This window comes from Chanos chanos, chromosome 14, assembly GCF_902362185.1.
Source record: "Chanos chanos chromosome 14, fChaCha1.1, whole genome shotgun sequence".
NCBI lineage: Eukaryota > Metazoa > Chordata > Actinopteri > Gonorynchiformes > Chanidae > Chanos > Chanos chanos.
The window spans coordinates 16,355,175-16,374,925 of NC_044508.1; the positions used below are offsets into that span (position 1 = coordinate 16,355,175).

The 19,751-nt window shown below is 40.0% G+C and overlaps 1 protein-coding gene and 1 non-coding gene across 5 annotated transcripts; both read left to right on the forward strand.

Moving 5' to 3' along the window:
- The first annotated feature begins 6,391 nt into the window (after positions 1 to 6,391).
- Positions 6,392 to 14,144, forward strand: ncl (nucleolin). Of its 4 annotated transcripts, none has more exons than XM_030791208.1 (17): positions 6,392 to 6,519; positions 7,665 to 7,784; positions 7,881 to 8,010; positions 8,333 to 8,442; positions 8,753 to 8,894; positions 9,264 to 9,404; positions 9,731 to 9,892; positions 10,213 to 10,293; positions 10,489 to 10,612; positions 10,735 to 10,871; positions 10,987 to 11,113; positions 11,383 to 11,519; positions 11,736 to 11,865; positions 12,275 to 12,420; positions 12,552 to 12,678; positions 13,006 to 13,256; positions 13,381 to 14,144. In XM_030791208.1, exons 1-17 carry the CDS (start codon positions 6,502 to 6,504, stop codon positions 13,440 to 13,442), a joined length of 2,145 nt encoding a protein of 714 aa, XP_030647068.1. In that variant the 5' UTR covers positions 6,392 to 6,501; the 3' UTR covers positions 13,443 to 14,144. The 4 variants fall into 4 exon arrangements, with proteins under 4 accessions (XP_030647068.1, XP_030647069.1, XP_030647070.1 ...); XM_030791209.1 differs by having other exon boundaries at positions 7,665 to 7,778; positions 8,333 to 8,440; positions 8,754 to 8,894; ... (1 more) ...; positions 9,737 to 9,892; positions 11,742 to 11,865; XM_030791210.1 differs by lacking the exon at positions 9,264 to 9,404.
- Positions 12,741 to 12,871, forward strand: LOC115828136 (small nucleolar RNA SNORA75). Its single transcript, XR_004025942.1, has one exon. It is a non-coding gene; the product is annotated as a small nucleolar RNA SNORA75 (small nucleolar RNA).
- Positions 14,145 to 19,751: the final 5,607 nt, after the last annotated feature.

Here is a 19,751-nt window from a genome sequence, read left to right on the forward strand (position 1 = left end):
TCCAATGCTGTCAGTCAAGTGCGTGCTGCATTTTTTAACAACTGAACTTGGCAGTTTTACTGATGGATACTACAATGGAAGATAAAGATGATAAAGATAAAGGTTCCTCACCAAGGCAGCCATGGCCATATTTTAAGTCCATGTCTGACATTTTTGAAATCAACTGGTTTTCAAGCTAATTGCTTCCCGTATGCGTACGGAAACCAGATGGCTTGAAAACCATTTGGGGCATAACACCGGGTCCTGTGTGTATCCACTGCTGACGCATACTAATAGTTAGCTAGCGAAAATGCAGAGTTAACGTTACTGACAAAAATCCTTTCAGAAATATATGTTTTCATCTTGTCAGGTAAACACAGTAATATTTGTAAGGTCCGCGGATTCACGTAGGACCCGGTCCCAATAAGACGAGGGGAGCGGGAATCAAGCGGTGACGATGGACATCCAGCTGTTTCACATTTCAGACAGTGCTATGTAGTAGAAGTAAAATTAACCGAGCCTACAACATTATGACATGTTTATCCTTTTAAGGCCAATCTGAGTTAACCAAGTGCCTGTTTAACTGAAGCTATACACTGTCTTTTCTAGAGGAAGCATATGGTTCAACTGTGTTTCTATAAGCTTTGTAGCATATTCCACAAGCTTTTTATTCTACAGGTTCTACAAGCAAGTCAGTGCATTCAGTAGGTTGTTTCAGAGTCATTAGACTCTGTAAATGCATTGTTGCAACAATACAACAATGCAATGACATTAAAAAGAAAATGTACTTCTGAATACTTAAGTATTTTTAAAAGCAAATACTCCAGTACTTTAAGTCAAGTAAAAATTGAACTGAACAACTTTTACTTGTAGTGAAGTAATATTTGACCAGGAGTATCTATACTTTGACTCAAGTAATGGAGTTGTTTACTTTGTCCGCCTCTGATTATAGGTCAACGATATAAGAGACAGCTGCAAAGCCGACCAGTTCATATGAGATGACGTTGCACAACTGACCCTTCGCTTAGACCCTCCCTAGAACGGCCACTGTCCAATCCTACATTAGCAACCACAACTAGGCGTGGGAGGCCTGTCAAGCTTTCAGAACAAGGGAAAATGACAAAACGGTGTGCATATGAAACCCACAAGTCCGACAGCAGATATCCTCAAAGTTTAGAAGGGGTGTCATATTTTTCGCTTTTCTGAAGCCAAAAATGCCAGAGGAGAGATGTCTGATATGGATTAAACAGCGTGGAAGACCTCACTCACAGATGAATCCATCGAAGATCAGCCAAAACTCCTTCATTTGCTCCAAGATTCCATGTTCCTAGCAAAACGAAGCCAAAGGGCTCCTCTTTTATGAGGTTTACCACTGACTCTGAGTTAACATAACCCAGCTAGTCACGTACTCTTCAATTTACCTGTTCCCTGTGTAATAACAGCAAACTGGTCTCTACTTGCGATCATGTCTGGCCTTCGCGACCACCACTGATGCTATGGGCACAGCCTTTATTTTACCAACCCTTGGTTTGTGCATTGTTGTGGCAAACTTGTGCAGGATTTAGTTGGGCTTTCCTGTTGTGCCTTTATGTGATCCAATGTATGGATCAAACCCACAATGTGGGAGCAATATCCTGGCGCGCTTTAAACAAATGGAAAAGCTAGCAATGGGCTAAAACATATATTAGATAATGAAAGCTAGAGGGAGTCATAACTAAATGTTAGCTTAATACAGAACAATATATTGACTTACCCTGATGTGCAAGAACATTGTTGTTACTGTATGTTTGTCCTGCACATAAACTGTCAAGACATGGGGTGCCTGACGCTTGCATTGGGACCGGTGAGCTTTTCCCTCGATTTTAATGTCCTCTTCATTCACAATACTCTGCTGACGAACTATATTGCGAGTGTAGCTTTCAAATGCATATTGTAGTCCTTTCCGCCTAATTCTCTATATTTCACAACTATTATTCCAGAAAATTGTTATTATTTCCTGTGGAATATGTCTCAGTAATATTGTTGAAAACGCCATAGGTTGACATATCGGGTGCGAAAACTTGAGAGGCTTAGCAAAAGTAACTGGGGGGTGTGGCGGGACTTAGCAAAGGGTCAGTTGTCGTATTGACTCTACAAGTAGTTTAACCAGTGTTGTCAGATGTACGATAATTATCATATTTGTACGATAATTTTGCCCTCTGTACGATGTACGATCGATAATTCCAAAAGTTCCAGGGTGTGCAATAATTTGATCATTTTGTGACACTTAGACACTTAGCCTAGACTGATTACAACTACTAATACTATCTCATTATAATTAGAGTTTTTACCAAATTGGACACAATGTCCCACTGGTAAGCAGTAGGCCATGCAAAGTGTTAATTTTGGCAGGTGATTTTGATTTTGTCTTAGATTTAGTCTTTTGACTAAAATACACATTTGTTTTTGTCATATTTTAGTCATTTGATCATTATTAGTTTTAGTCCAGTTTTAGTCAGCAAAAACTATACAAGTTTTAGTCAATGCATTTTTGTCATTTTTTAGTCAATTTGCTTTTTTTTTAATAATTAACTCATTACAGCGATTTCCTCAAGCACACAGATGTTCTTAGGCTTGCTACATTGCATAGGCTTTCTTCTCAGGGCCAGGAACTCTCAGCTATTGTCTAAACTTGATGCATTTAATAATACAGTAACGACCAGAAAGGCTCTGTCATGCACTGTATGCTGGTACATAGTTATGTGGTTGTTGTAATGTGGAAGGAATTTGACTACATTCTTTGGCTGTTCATCAAGTAAATTTGATATTTATTTAATTTCAAAATATTTTTCACTGTTTCACTGTTGTTTAACATTGTAATTAATGTTAGCTAAAATGTTTAATGTTCAATTTCCACAGGAGGGGGGATATTGGTGGGGCAGAACTACCAGTATGTATCAACCAGTCATAAGCATGCAATACATGGCCGTGCATATCTCGCAAATTGAGTGCATGCACATAATTGGATGAAAAAATATAGGCCTATGGTAGCTAAATTGCTTGTCCATTCGTCTGTCTTTGACATTACTGTCTCGTTATTTTTCGTCAACGAAAATTATAATATATTTCATCACAGTTTTTATTTTCAAAGGTGCATTTTTATTTAGTTATCGTCTCATTTTCGTCATGGAAAAAGTTCACTGACGAACATTTTTCATCACAGTTTTCTTCGACGGAATTAACACTGGCTGGAGTAGATGATAAGAGCACGCTTTTGCTCAAGGACTCTTTGCAGCATGTGGAGCATTGAGTTCCACCTTGTTGGGACAGCCTGGATTGGGTTGTGTTCTGGCAGGCCAAGGTCCTTCTGAATGTCCCTCAAATGCTGCTTGGCAAGAATCAAGTGGTGGAAATGGGTGGCACACTTCTTTAGCATTACAATGACACGTCTGGTGGCTCTTTGACTTGACAGACCATCATTCACCATGAGTTGCAATGAGTGTGCCGTACAGCTGAGGTTTGGAAGTTCAGCGAGCCTCATTCCTAACCATATTTGCTCCTCTGTCGTGGAGCACAAGCACCACACGGTCTTTGCTCATTTTCCAATCCTCAAGCATGCCCAGGAATGTCTCTCTGACGTATTCCCCATTGTGGGATCCATGCATAGCCCTTGTATTTAAAACAGCCTGGTTTCTGGTCCATTCATTGTCAATGAAGTGACATGTTAGACTCATCAGTGACTCTTTTGATCCAGACCAGCAGTCTGTAGTGAAGGAGAGTGAGTAGTCAGCGTTCTCTGGTTGGATCAGGGTTTTTATCTCGTCTAAACCTTGCGGTGAACTTCTTGCCGTTGTTTCTCCCATGCTGACACCTTCTTTGCATGTATTGCAGACTGCCTCCCTGGTGTTGGTTTATAGCAATAGAAGTGACTATTCAACTCTGACAACTGTACACCATCTATGCAGTCTATGTATGGATTAACACAGGCCTTAGTTGCAGTTCCATTACGTCTAAAGTCTCTAACAACATTATCCTTCATCTCTCTACAAGAAAAAGAGTCAGAGACAGCTTCAGGACACACTTCAGTAACGCTACTAGTAGTCATGGGTTGACACTGAGAGTATGACTGGCCCCGGTAAGTGATGCAGCAGCATTCTGGACCAGCTGAAGACTTTTGGTACTAGAGGCAGGCAGGCCCGAGTACAGAACATTGCAGTAATCGAGGCGAGACGTAACGAATGCGTGAACAATGGTTTCTGCATCAGCCATACTTAGAAAGGGCCTAATTTTAGCAATGTTACGGAGGTGGTAAAAGGCAGTTTTGGTTGTGTTCTTTATATGAGTGACTAGCGAGAGACTAGAGTCAAAAATCACACCAAGATTTTTAGCTGAAGAGTTATGAGAGATGATGCAGTTGTCAAAATTTAGGGTAAGATCACTGAAAAGATGCTTATGCTTAGGGGGACCAATGACCAACATTTCAGTCTTGCCTGCATTAAGCATCAGGAAATTTGAGGACATCCAACCCTAAATAGCACAAAGACACACCTCAAGTTTAGCCAATTCAGGGCGGTCATTGTGCTGGATAGGTAAGAAAATCTGAGTATCGTCAGCATAACAATGGAAGTTAATGTTTTAACTATGGAAAATGTCACCCTAAGGGAGCTTATAAATAGAGAATAGAAGAGGGCCAAGGACTGATCCCTGAGGAACACCATAGTTAAGCTCACGGTATTCAGAGGCCACATTATTATAGTGGACACACTCCTTTCTCTCAGAGAGATAAGACTGAAACCAAGAGAGTTGCAGGCCATGAATGCCAATTTGGTTTTCCAGGTGCTTTAACAATATAGTGTGATTGACCGTGTCAAATGCTGCACTCAGATCAAGCAGAATAAGAACAGAAGTAGCACCAACATCCATGGCCAATAAAAGATCATTAGTTACTCTCGTAAGCGCGGTAAAAAAAAAGGCGGAGGCTAAAACACCAGATTTAAGTGACATATTTAGAGGGTTTAGCATGGTTGGGCCGAGAACTGAAAAAAGCTCTATGTAAAGTTTAGCAGGTAGGGGATCAAGGGGGCAAGAGGCTGGTCTAGCAGTCTAGGACAGCACGTCTAGAGAGATTGGGTTAAATTGAGTTAAAGGGTGCACATCATGATTAATCTCAGGTGCATTGACGGAGAGCGTGCAGGCAGTCTGATTTGATCGATTAATTTGAATAATACCACGAATTAAGTCTATTTTTTGCAAGAAAAATTCAACAAAATCGTTTGCAGTAAAAGGGCTAGATTGAGGGGAGTGATTCTGGGTAAGTTTAGATACTGTATCAAAAAGGAACCTGGGGTTATTTTTGTTAACATTAATTATTTTCAAATAATAATACGCAGATTTGACTGTGTTAATAGTACAGGAAAGATCACAAAAAACACAGAAACAGACAGCCACACATACACACACTTAGAGAGTAAAATACCAATTCTTCACCCCTAGTTGCGTGACAGAATAGTCATAATTTACATAAAAGCCTTATACTCTGAAGACGTTTAAAGGACATATTGACATCTTCATGGCTGTGTTTTAGATTTTACTCCTTTGACGATGTGACCAAATTTTTAAACCACAGTAGTAAAATGATGACTGGGTATATTTCTGTTACACGTGTAGTGGAAGTGGCTGGAAACGTACACTAAATCTTATTTCCTTTTGTCGTAGGTGCTTAGGTGCCGTTGTATCTAAACCTTTGCGATTTGGAAATTCTTATGTTTCACAGTACAAAATGCCACACAACCTCCACTTTAAATAAACGTATGGTGTATTGTAAGAGTCAAATGTTTTTCATGTACACACGTGGTTGTGCCAGTAAGCTTCAGTCGCGTTGTGCACACACACATGGTCCTATACAGCTGGCCAGGGGGGAGGAGCATGTAAAATGAATCAGAAAAGTAGCTATATGATAAGCATGACAAGTTTACTTACAGTAAATTTACAGACAACGTAACGAATGGCAAACTGTTGTAGACCACGTTTAACTGACACCTTTTTTCCTCCGCAATTGAAGCGGTTTGAACATGTTTTTAAATATTTATGAATTAAATTCGATTAATCTGGCTGTCATTCGTTACTAATTTGAAAGAGTAACTGGGTAGGTTTTCACTGTTTCACACCTGATAACGGTAGATAAGAAGCGCATTTCTTTTATTTCTTTATTCTCGGGTTGATTTCTCTGCGCAGATCTAAAATGGAAACAAATGCCCGTATTCAGATTTCAGCTTGTTCACATGAGACATTTAAAACGCTACTGTAACAAGCCCATCACGGGTGAAATGCAAATCTGTGTCTTCTCACTGGACGAGAGAAACTTGTGGGCGGAGAGCAGTGAACGCACAGAGCAGGAAAGTAACCCCGTACCTCACTACGCATCTGTCTTTCTGTCTCAGTGTTCTTCTAGAGTAAAGCGGACCACGTGTAGATTAAGAAGTACGGTCGTTTTTATTAGTTTGATATATTAGCACTCGTGTTTCAACGAAACACAACACAGCCATGGTGAAACTAGCAAAGGTAAGATTCTATGTACCTCATTTTGTACCAATATCAAATGTATTCAGTTGTACTGTTCTTCATCCAACATGAAATCCGCTCACTGCATATGTTGCTAACGAAGCTAGGTTAGTTCCCTTAGCCAATGAGCTAGCTTAATGGATCACAAATTATTCTGGAGTTAGTAATAGCATACTTGAAAATTTGTTATTTGTAAACGCCGTTTAATGTAATCGACATTTGTAATCGATTTAGCTGTTTTCATTGTGTCCAGCAGACGTGTGTTTGCAAATGTGTCTAAAAAGACCGCGACGTTGTACATGGCGACAAAGATCAGCCATGTTTTTCACAGAGCTGCCCACTGGTTCGGCTCAAAATGGCTATGCTCACGCGCTCTATACGGGCCCAAAGTCTGTAACAACATCTTTTAAAATTGATTCTGTTCAGGATCAGATCTGCCAAATTTGAAGGGCGTGATTACTTTCAATAGCTTTCCATCTAATGCGAATTTTATTTATCTTTGTAGGTCACGTTTTAACTAACTTTAATAGCAAAAGTTAGCTAACTGCTAACCTAATGCTGTACGTCTGTGTGGTATTATCTTTGCACTGTGTTTTATGGCTCAAAAAGCAAGCGCAGTTTTAATTATCGACAACTTTACACTGGCAGTTAAAATTGTAGTTATTCCTTTATCCGCCTGTTGATGCATGACACGTTGCAGTGTTAGCTAGTTAGCTAACTAGGTAACTAAACTTCGCTGATTAGCTGCTTAAGCTATCAGGTCAACACGTGGGGTTGTCTCTGGTGGTGACTGCCACACACGTGGTCACTAAACTAGAATGGTTTGATCCCTATCAGTTTTGCATGTTTCCCTAATGAAGCAGCAATTTCAGCCATTGACTAATTTGTCAATGAATAAGTAATACATAATACATTTTTAATAATCACACGGTGCCATGTGTAACTGCTCGTCCCACCGCTCAGATCATTTACTGAGATATTAACCGAACCTCTGCACTTTTTTACATATTGAGGCTTTTCTTCAAACAATTCGCCACATTCTTGTACTCACATTCCTAAGTAGTTTCTTTTGAATAGGTATCATCATTCTAACATTGTGGGGGATTAATCAATTTGCATTCATTGTTTTGTGAACTCAATCACAGGCAGCAAAAAAACAAACGCCGGCGCCTCAGAAGAAGAAGGCTCCACCACCCCCTAAACAGGTGGAAGAGGAATCCAGTGAAGAGAGTGAGGAGGATGACAGCGAGGAGGAAGAGGTGAAGGTGAGGCTTGAAACGCTCATTTCATGTGCTATTGGATTTTCCTCATTTCTTCTCACATTGCATCCGTTAATGAACATTACCTTTTTTTTTTTAAAGGCACCCCCACCTAAAGCAGCAGCCAAGAAGAACGCTACCCCTGCGCCAGCAGCTAAAAACGGAAAAGTTGCAGCTAAAGAAGAGAGCGAAGATGAGGATGATGATGATGACGACGACGATGATGAATCAGGTTGGTGTTGCTTCATTTAACGTCTTTAACGAATTTTGTTGTTGTGCCTTTACAGTCCTCAGAAGAGTAAATGCATGAGGACTTGGAGCCTCATTGAGTCTCTGTAGGTATCAGTTTTTAATGTTCTGAATTAGAGTTTCAAGTGAGCAAGAAGTACAGTTGCATTTGGCATAAGAGTTCGGGTTAATGGCACACGCAGTCAGTTGATGTAATGTAGTTAATGTTTTCGGAAGAGTCATCCAGGTTTTTACTCTGCTGAATGACTGGCTCTGGCAGCTTGAACCTGATTGCCTAATAGATTGACACTTGTGGTGTTTTACAGAAGAGGAAGCCCCTCCTCCAAAGAAAGCCAGTGCCCCTCCTGCTAAAGCCGTCCCTGCAAAGAAAGCAGCACCAGCTAAAGCTGAGGAATCCGATGACGACGATGATGGTATATTTCGGATACATATACTGTGCATATATATATATATATATATATATATATATATATATATATATATATATATATATATATATATATATATGAAATTATGTGTATTTTCTTTTATAAGTATTTTCCAAGATGATATGCTTTATGTTTTACATGCAAACAGTGATGCAGCAAAAATACACAAGTTTTCATTTAGTGTTAATCAAGTAGACATTTGTGACTGATCTCCTTTTTTGGAACATCCAGTCTAGTATGAATCAAGACCTTATCTTGGGACAGTCAAAAGCAAAAAAGTATGTTTGTGTTTCCTCAGATGAGGAGTCAGAAGAAGAAGCCCCTCCTCCCAAAAAGGCAACACCTGCTAAAGCCGCAGCTAAACCTGCCGCTCCAGCTAAGGCTGCCCCTGCAAAAGAGGAATCTGAAGATGATGATGATGATGACGACGATGATGAGGGTAAATTTCAGGAGCTTTTCACATCAGACGTTTTCTGTCATGAAGCCAAACGAATGTTTAGTCTGTTTCAGTAGATCTAGGTAGAGTTTAGGTGATTTTGGTATTAAGTTGAAATGAATTTGATTTTAGGGAAGCTTTAAGCCATCGCAGTCATTACAGGTGTATGAAGGGCATAGATTTGGGCTTTGAAATTTTGGGTTTATGCTTGATCATAACCAAGGTAGACATTTTCAAATTTAACATTCAGAATAGGCTCTCAAACTATGAATCTCAGTGGAGTTACTGGTGAAATATGATGTTTCTCTGTTGACCTGATGTACTCTTGGTGCCAATCTTTCTGATAAGAGACTTTTTTTTTTTTTCTTGTAGAATCAGAAGAAGAAGCCCCTCCACCCAAAAAGGCAACACCTGCTAAAGCCGCAGCTAAACCTGCCACTCCAGCTAAGGCTGCCCCTGCCAAAGGGGAATCTGAAGATGACGACGATGATGATGATGACGACGATGATGAGGGTAAATTTTCAGGCCTTTTCACTTCAGATGTTTTCTGTCATGACCCCAAACCGAAGTTTAGCCTGTCTCAGTAGACCCAGGTAGAGGAGATTCAGTACTAAGTAACAAGTTGATTTAGGGAAGCAGAAAGCCAGCTCAGTGATTACATGTGTATGAAGGGCATAGATTTGGGATTACACCTGAATATGTCTGGGTTTAAAATTCGGAATAGACACGGATTATGAATAGGGGATTTCCTGCCGAAATGATCTGTTTCTCTATTGACCTGATGTGGTGTTACACAGTCAGTGTTTCTAATGACAGAAGCTTTGTCTTTTGTCTTGTAGACTCAGAAGAAGAGAAAATGGACACTACTCCTGCACCTGCAGCTCCAGCAAAGAAAGCAGGAATGGTAAAGGCTAAGGAGGAGTCCGAGGACGAGGAAGACGATGACGACGAGGAGGATGACGAGGAAGATGAGGATGACGAAGAGGAGGAAAAAGCAGCAGGTTGGAAATTTACCTTGTTAAACCATGTCAGCAGCATCGCGCTTGCACCACAGTCATTGGAAATGTTATTTCGTTACGGGAGACGCCTCTAAAGCTGAGCTGCTCTCTTAACACTTTTGCACTTTTCTGCCGTTCCGTCAACTGTTTTCCGTAACCCAGCCAGAAATGATGAAAGCTTTTCCTTGCCCGATTTTTCCATGGGGGCCTCAAAGATAGTCAAGTACTGATCTGGCACTGTATTTAACTGGTAGGGGTGCTCTTCAGAGGTTAGTAGTGCTTTGTCTAATGGTCAGTTACTCTGTGTTCTGCATAAACACCAGCCACTCCAGGAAAGAGAAAAGCAGCAGACAAGAAGGAGAAAGGGACACCGCCAGCCAAAAAAGCTAAATCTGAAGGAGAAGGTAACGTTTGAGTTGAGCACTTGCGTACTCTACAGCCAAAAGGCTCACAAACAAACATGATGAACCTTAAGGGACTTAATACTGAGTTATTTGATGTCACCTCAATTCAGTTCTGATTTTTCGTGGAAGTTCTTGCTGCTTCAGGCCCTGTTATTTTACGGAAGACTTGCAACTGATCCGTGGGTTTTGTTTCAGGTTTCAGTCTCTACATGGGCAACTTAAACACAGACATGGACTACGACGGTATCAAAGAGGCCATCTCCGAGTTTTTCTCCAAGAAGGGTCTGGAAATCCAGGATGTCAGAATCGGTGGCTCAAAGTGAGTAAAATGTCTGTGGGCAGAATCACGAAGAATTTTGCCAAATGCCTGCATTGTTTGACAAGAGCACATCAGTACAAGTGTTCAATATGCGTGTCGATAATTGATGTTTTGTATTGCAGGAAATTTGGTTATGTTGACTTTGCCACAGAAGAGGAATTGCAGAAAGCCCTGAAGCTTAACGGGAAGAAATTCCTGGGCAGTCCGCTGAAGTTAGACAAAGCGAGGAGTAAAGAGTCCTCTCAGGAAAGCAAGAAAGGTAGGTGTCCGGTCCCCCCCCCCCCCCTTCACCCAACGGCGTCAAATCAGACCACTTTTGAATGTTAAGTCTGGAGCAGAAAGGTTTTGCTCATGAAACAATTTCCCGTCCACAGAGAGAGACGCACGCACATTGTTTGTGAAGAACCTCCCATACTCGGTTACTCAGGATGAGCTGAGGGAGGTGTTCGACCAAGCAGTCGACATCAGAATCCCGGTCGGAAACAACGGCTCCAGCAGGGGGTAAGAACCATAGTGTTGGCATTGCGCTGACAACTGATCTTTCCCAGTCTGCTCTTATAGGCCTTCCAGCTCCTGGCATTTCAGATGTACTCGTAAAACTATTACACTTCATAAGCAGGTTAGAGGATTCTTGGATTCTGGAGTGAAGTGAAAACAGCAGAAGGCCTGTGAGATTAGAGTAAATAATGGGGCAGGTTAACGTTTGAACTTTTTTGGGTTTTTTTTGACTTATTTGTTGAACAGAGGTTTGATGTGTCCTCTTTGAACAGAATTGCCTACGTTGAGTTCAAGACTGAAGCGATTGCGGAGAAAATGCTGGAAGAGGCACAGGGCACAGAGCTCCAGGGCAGGTCTATGATGGTTGACTTCACAGGAGAGAAAAGTCGTCAGGGGAGCAGACAACCAGGTATGGTTTTTCTCCCCGATGCTTTGTCACCAGGCGTTAACCCAGTCTCAGCCAGAAATGATGAAAGCTTTTCCTTGCCCGATTTTCCGTGGGGGCCTCAAAGATAGTCAAGTACTGATCCGGCACGTTTAGAATCTGAACGTTTTTTTGCTTTATCGGAATACGACTGACATTTCGTTTTTCTATTTTTCCTTCCACACCCTCTTCCCTCCTCAGCTGCAGGTTCTGCAAGCAAGGTCCTTGTTGTAAATAATTTGTCATATAGTGCAAACGAAGACAGTCTCCAGAGTGTGTTTGAAAAGGCAGTTTCCATTAGAATACCACAAAACAACGGCAGACCCAAAGGGTAAGTGAAGCAGGTTGAGTGGGAAATGACCAATAACCCTGGTAAATGTTGTCCTTGGCCCCGTACACGGGTCTAGTACTTTTAGCCACAAAAAACAATGCAGATTCTTGTCGCTCTTGTCCTTGATTTTGAATTCTGTCCCCACCCCGCAAGATAATGTTAGTATTTCAAATATATACATCAAATTGTCTAAAAAATGACAAGTGTAAAAAGGAATATAAAGTTAAACTCGTCATACATCCGATGGGCGTCTGTCCTCATACTTGACTGCATAATAAGCAGAGGATTGGAGATGTGCAGATCGAACTGCTTTAAGGTTATTAAAATGTGGACAAGAAGTTTCTGTTTTTATTGTTTTCAGGCAGGTCCGTTTTTACCTGAATTACATGAGTCTCTCTCTCTCCTTCAGATTTGCCTTTGTGGAGTTTGAGAGTGTAGAAGATGCAAAGGAGGCCCTGGAGTCTTGCAACAGCACAGACATCGAAGGCAGAACAATCAGACTGGAGTTCAGTCAGAACTCTGGGCCCAAGTCTGATGGTGGCAGAGGAGGTTCAGGTGGGATCCTCTGAACGCCATATTTACACTCATTAGAGTTACTGTTGTTCCACGGTTCTTTTTGTTTTTTTTTGTTTGTTTGTTTGTTTGTATGTCATCAGTGTTAACCTTTTTTATTTTTTGGTTTTTAGGTCCCACAAAAACCCTCTTTGTCAAAGGCCTCTCAGAGGAAACGTCAGAGCAGACTCTGAGGGACGCGTTCGAAGGATCAGTCGCAGCCAGAATAGTCACAGACAGAGAGACGGGATCATCGAAAGGGTACGTGTTGGCTCAACGTGTCTAACGTGCTAATGAACACTCAACAGCAGAGGTCAAGCGTGTTCTTCTCATGAGCTCCTCTCTGCCCATGCTGTGGCAGTGTATGGATTCGCACGAGAAGTAGAGAAACCTTCACAGTTAAACAGGTCCCTCCGTTGTAGTGGGGGAGGCCCATGTCTGATGTGAGACAACACTTTAAATCGTAATGCACATCATAGTCATTAGATATGTTTGCATGAACGGTTCACACCATGAGAACCAGCCAGGCCCTAACCATTTTTTTTTTTTTTTTTTGTTCTACCCCCACTCTTCACTGTTGTCTTGCAGGTATGGGTTTGTTGATTTCGATAACGAGGCAGACTGCAAGGCAGCCAAAGAGGCCATGGATGACGGCGAGATAGACGGAAACAAAGTCACCCTGGACTACGCTAAGCCGAAAGGGGAAGGCGGCCCGCGAGGCGGGGGATTCGGAGGCAGAGGGTTCGGAGGCAGAGGAGGCCGAGGCGGTTTCGGAAGAGGGGGCGGCGGCCGGGGAGGAAGAGGTGGCGGCAGAGGAGGTGGTAGAGGAGGTTTCGGAGGTAAGTTTCTTGAGATTTTCGCAGCAGAAGCAGTTGTGCCGAATTTTTTTCATTGTCACTTGAGGAAATAACTGCACAAGTTATAACGTTTGATTCCTCTCTCCCCCCCCCCCATTTTCCCAAGGTGGTCGAGGAGGCGGTTTTGGATCCAAGCCTCAGGGCAAGAAGATAAAATTTGATGATTAAATTTTCCCTTTTATTATAATTTCTTTTTTTTTATGGACTGTTCATCACCTGACAAAAGTTGACACAGCCTTTTGGACATTCCAGAAAGAGTCAATCATTTGTAACTGTAAAGTGCATACAAGCCCCTCCCTCCCCTCACTCTCTCTCTCTCTCACTCTCTCTCCAGTTGTGTGTGTCCCATTAAATTTCAGTCCACCTACCTGCATCTCTTAATTTTTTATTTGTTCCTTTCAAAGGAGTAAAATGGAAAAGCGTGGGCATCCACACCGTGAATATTCTCTGTTGGCATAGGTACATGTTGTACATGCAACAATTTATATTATTTCATTTTACTTTTGTTGTTGTTGAAGTGATGTATCTTTATGAATGTTTAATTTCGATTTGTGTTCATTTTTTTTTTAGTTTGCTTTAGATGCGTCTTTTACCATAAATGTGCAAATAATATTGTATTGAATCGGAGATTAAATTCACCCAAGAAAATGGGGATTTAGAATATGTTAAACCTGTGTACTGTCATGTTTTCTGGGTGGGATGAAGTTTTGGTATAAAGACTGGTCCTGCATTTTGAGAGGTCACTTAAGAAAATATCAAGGTTTAGGATTAAAAAGGATGGGGAAATGTTTTGATAAATTAGCTAATTGCTCACAAACAATTAAGATGAAGTTTTCATAAGTTGTAATTAAGGTAACAAAGCATTTTTAACTTTTGAATAAACTTAAGTTTTTTAATTGGTGTGGTCTGTCTTTTTTCACACAGAAGTGTTTAACTAGTGTTTCTGAAACTTAGCTGGAATTTTAAAAGGAATGCAGAACCTGATGTTTGAAAGCATATTACTGCTTTTTGAAGATAACATTTTCGGTTTTTTGTCAAGAAATACAACCAGATTTTTTTTCTCTGCACCAAAAGATTTACACGCTCTTGTGTTAGTGGCACAAGACATCCAGAAGGTGGCGTATTTTAACAAGCGAATCAGGATAAGCGGCTTAGAAAATGAATGAATGAGAAAGTGTGATGTTGATATCACTGTAGTCCTCAGAAAATGTTCATGTCTCCTGGCGTTCCTTAAGAATGTTGCATTGCCGTCAGTGAAAGCATTTTACTTCGCTTTGACCATGTTATTAGCCTGTAGGTAATATGGTAATTTTCTCCACGGAGCGTCTATGTAATCTAGAGTGCATTCACATTTTTAAAGAAACGGTTCATTTACGTAAAAGAAGACAAACTGGACAATTACTTAACAGTTTTAAACTGCAAATTGAAAAACATGTTGAACTATAATTTACCGCACTAATCTTATGTTAACTCTGTATATGACTGGATATATAAGGCGTGTACTCCTGTATTGCTTGGTGTGGGAAAAAAATACATGTAGACTAGCTTAATTAAGCAAGTTTCGAAACTTTGGCAACGTTGCATTTTTAACATATAGAATGTTGTTTCCATTTCAAGGCAACCGTAGTGCAGTCTATCTCTCATCTAATTCAAGCACCGGATTGTTCAATAATCATTCAAATGACCTTTCATGATTACAATACTATGCGTACTCGCGAGAGTGTGAGTTATGAACTCTGGTATCACGATCTCTCGACCCCCCCCCCCCCCCCCCCAATCTGTCAGACCGTGCTACTGTACACACTTCCTTGAGCCTCTCAGAATTTATCTGACCACTACAGAATCTGTCCTTCCAGAGTTTATGCTGAGACAGCACTTCCAGGCAATATTTGGTAAACGTGTAGTTAATATAGAGCTGATCTATACATCTGTCATCTCCCTCTTGTATAGGCACAATTTCAACAAATGTTCGACTACTATGAAACAGAGCGTTTACCGAAATAGGTTTTATCGAGAAGTTTTATGTGTTGTGAAATGTTTTCAATTTTACTTTAAATAAATTAGTGTATTAACAGTAGTAGTAGTAGTAGAAGTCGCCATAGTAGCATATCTTTTTACATGTTTTTTTTTTTTTTTGCTCCGTGTGCTTTGCTTAATTCGTTTGCCATTGCACAGCGCTACCATTGTGGGACCTCACCATTCAGTGGGATTGTCAGTCAGCTTTGACTGATTTGTATCCAGCCGTGTCTAAGAAGGCCTCTTTTCACGGTAGTTTTTTGTTCAAGGTCAGATTACAATGCTCCTTTGTGAAGAACATGGTGTTCTATGGCACAGAAATACCATAAAGAACTGAGCGTGTGATGGCGGGTTTTTTTCTACATGTGCGCGAGGACTCGTCACTCATCGACACAGTCAGTGAACAGTATGCGAAACGCAGCTCATAATGGTAGAATTTGCTGTACTTATCAGACATCTGAAAGGTTGTCACAAGTTTTAAAGGTTCCTGCTGATGAATTCATGAGCAAATAGTAGCAATACATTGTGTGTGAAGAAAGCTTTAGTAGTCTCTGGGCTTCTTAACCCATCAGAGGCAATATTACCTGTTTAGATGCATAATCTTTCATGTTAGTCTAAGGCTGTAGCTGAAATGACTGACTTCCAGAGTGGTCAATGAATAAACACTGATCCTTACCATTGTATGTTGAAAATCAGCTGTTTTTAAAAAGCTCAGATGCCGTACTTTATTGAGAGAACACCCCAAATGGATGTATTCATTGCTATTTAAAAGAAGGCAGTGTGCCAGACAGATGAAACAGAAAAGTACTGAATTAAACTACTGGAAAAAAAAAAAGAAACATGTTAAGACTGTGAGGTATGTATTTGTATATGTATTGGCACGTGATTTAATACACATGTTCCTCATGACTGTTTTTTTCCACATGCAACAATACATAGTTCTATACAGTGCGCAGTCTAAACAGCATATTACACATACCAAAATTCATACAAGTATATAGTGTATAATGCAAAATTTTAAGACTTTTGACGTTTAAGATTTACAGGTTCATTCTTTTCATATCACAGGACCCTGTCAGACAAAACAACTGGTCCACAGGTCATGTAAATGCTCTCTGAAGAGAGAATTTTTGGACTGTTCTAGAGCAAGAATCAACAGAAGCTTCAGTGAGAACTCCTAAAAATGACTTAAAGCTGCATTATCCCAGTTAATCTGGTTTAATGGGGTGGGGTTGTTCGGGATTTCAGGCATTTTCGGCGTTCATTCTAGCCCACTTCATACATACTGGCTTTGCCTGTACTGTCAATGTTAACCGTCTCACTTGACAAGTGTCGCTCACAAAACAAATAAACACATTTAATACAAAATTTCACCAAACAGTTGTGCTTTTGTTTAAAATTGTATAATGTGACTGTAAAGGCACAACATAAATGCGTGGAATACACACTTTTTAACTTAAAAATGTTTACTCTGTCCGTTTTACACAGTGTCATTTCACAACGCAAAAAAAGCAAACCTCTTCATTCCATTGGTAATGACATGGTTAAAGTGATGAGTAGGGCTGAGAAATTGCTGTGTAATATAGGGTTATAAGGTTATGGGGCTATTGGGTTCACTCTGAATTGCTTGAATTACAGGAAAGAAAACTCACCATTTCAGCTTCAAAGCATTGCATTGTCGTGGTATAGGATTTCATTTGTTAATACTCATTACTGTCTCTACATTTACAGGCCTGCTGTGAATATCATCACACTCTCATTCATCACACTTTTGTTTATTCATTTATTTATTTATTGAAATGATAAATGGATGATGAAGGTACACAGTTCAGTTTCACTTGACAAACCAGTTTTCTCTTGTTTTTATTTTCCTTTAAAGTCTCTGTCATTGTCTCCTGTGCTAGGCCACAGAATAAAGACATTGTCTGGTTTATACCCCACTCTTTCCCCATTAAAAACGTTGTTGTGAAAAGTTTAAGCTTAGCAATACCTAAATTCTCTTCTTAGTTAACCTCTTTCTGACCCTTAACTATTTAACTACTTACCTCTTTACAACTGTTGCCTTGCAGAACTTTGTGATGGTTCCTCTCTGCTTATTGACCTCTCCACATGTGTGGTCCGTTTCCAATCTCAATGCCATTTCACATTACAGTGTATACTAATTGATGTACTGTTTTTCTCATTGGCCCTTTGTGAAACCACAATGCTTCTGCCAAGTTAGTCATGTAAATGAATTGTCATTTAATTGTGTTTTCTGTCCTCACACAGGTACTATTGCATATTTGTTTTGTATTCAGTCGTGTTAGAATAAGATTTGTAGATCGTACTACACGTGGTTTGAGCTAAATCTCTGTTTGTCGGTGGATTTGTTTGTATGCAAACAGTGTATCACTCAACTGTTGTGTAAATGGAATGGTATGTCTTCACTCTAACCTCCAGACTAGTCAGTTTTTGGTGAGGGGGACTGGATTCCAAGGCTGAATACATTTAATGAAGACAAACTGGGTGAGGGACTGTTAAAAATTGTCACATTCCCATCAACTTCTAGAGCAAATCCACTGCCTTTGAAGCAGGTCAAGACACAGTGTGAAGAATTTACCCCACTGTGTCCCACCCATTCACCTAGCTATCTTCAAAGGCTTTGGCAAATGACTCTCAACAAATAAGTGACTCTGGTGGCAAGTTTGCTCTCTGTGGTCGTCAGACCCTTTTTTTTAAATGTTAATCTCAAGGTAACTGATCTCTCTCTAAGTTACAAACTGTGACCAGAACAGATAATAACTATCTTTTCCTGAATTACCATGCTATATTTACATAACTATAATACAGACTGCTGAATCAGTCAAAAGCGTATATAAGAACTTTATATACACTTTGCCGCCACCACTGTGCACAGAGCAGTATCAGATACTATTGTTTACTGACATTTGCGCTTTGTTTATTTTGATTTCAGTTTTTTATTATATTCATGGTTTTCGAGCCATATAATAATAATAATAATAATGGACAAACGGGTCAAACACGTGCTCTTGTGCATATCCTCATGTGCCTAAAAGAGTGTCACATGCATGCCCTCATTGCCTGCGGGGGAGGTAGGGGGTATACGGTTCACTTCCACACAGCCATCATCTCAGTTTTGTTTTGTTTGCCTCGTGAGATATGATTCAAGACAAGGAGATATGGCAAATGCACAGGAAATGCTGTTTAATAATCTTCTGTGGAAAACATCTGGTATAATTTAAGTTATGTAAAACACATCTGGGACTCCCGTGGAGCTTGCTCTGCTAACATTTTGATGAGCGTTATTGTAAATTTTGATCGTTCAGTAAGTGTCAACCATATTTGTGCCCTCTTGGGTGTATCGTCTTACATTGTAAAAGATTAGCTGCCTGAGACAGTATTCACTGATAAGATAAACTTCTTTGTTCATGATGGGCCACTGAAACCTGAATACAGCTAAGATCCAGTGTCTGTTGGCGAGTTTATCTCTGCGGTTTCTGCTTATTCACAATAACTAGAATGTATGTGTTTTGTTTTGACATTCCCTGGGGTCTTGACAGTCCTTGGATAACTGAATGTTCTATCTATCAGTGGCTTTATCAGGTGTTGATGGTTTTGAAACATGTACGGATTCCAAGGGGACAAAACTAAATCAAACCTCATTCATCACAGCTGACCTCAAAAAATGAAAGGAAAAAACAAAACCAAAAAAAAAAAAAAAAAAAACCAACCTAAAAACAGGCAATATAGCTGTGTGCTGTAGAAAGCTTCCCTATAACTTTATCAGATAAATGAATAAAGATAAATGGGTTTATGGTGTGCAAGATCAAACATTACTTCCTTAATTGTGTTTTATTTTAGTTATGAACACTCCAGAGTGAAACCTGCATTATGGGACATCTTTGCTAACTGATTACTAATTAAAGGAGTATGATAGCTGTAATTTGGTTATGTAGCTTAGTGTGGTCAGATACCTTCATCCAGATTTTTTCCCCCTTTTTTTTTCAGAAATGGCAAAGATTTCTAAAAAAAAAAAAAAAAAAAAAAAAAAAAAACCCAAACAAAAAGTAGCACTTGCTTGGTCAGAAGCTCTCTGTACTTGCACAAGAAAAAGACAAAGCCCATTGATGTTTCCCCCACAAAGTTTATTTACAAATATTAAACTATTCCATTTATCACCTCAATTTGTACATTTTCATTTTAAAATAATCACCTCACACAATTTGGATTGAAAAATCTGTGCATACGTTACACAAAAAAATTAAATAAATCAACACCTATCCTGACCCCCTGGTGCAGCAATGGGGGTATTTAAATTAATTTATCATTCACATGTACCAGCAGTAGAGTTTTTTTTTTTTTAATTGATTCACAGTTTTACCCATCTACCAAATTCAACTCAAGTATATCAGAACATTCAAACCAGTTTGTAGATTTAATTTGATTGGTATGGAAACCTTT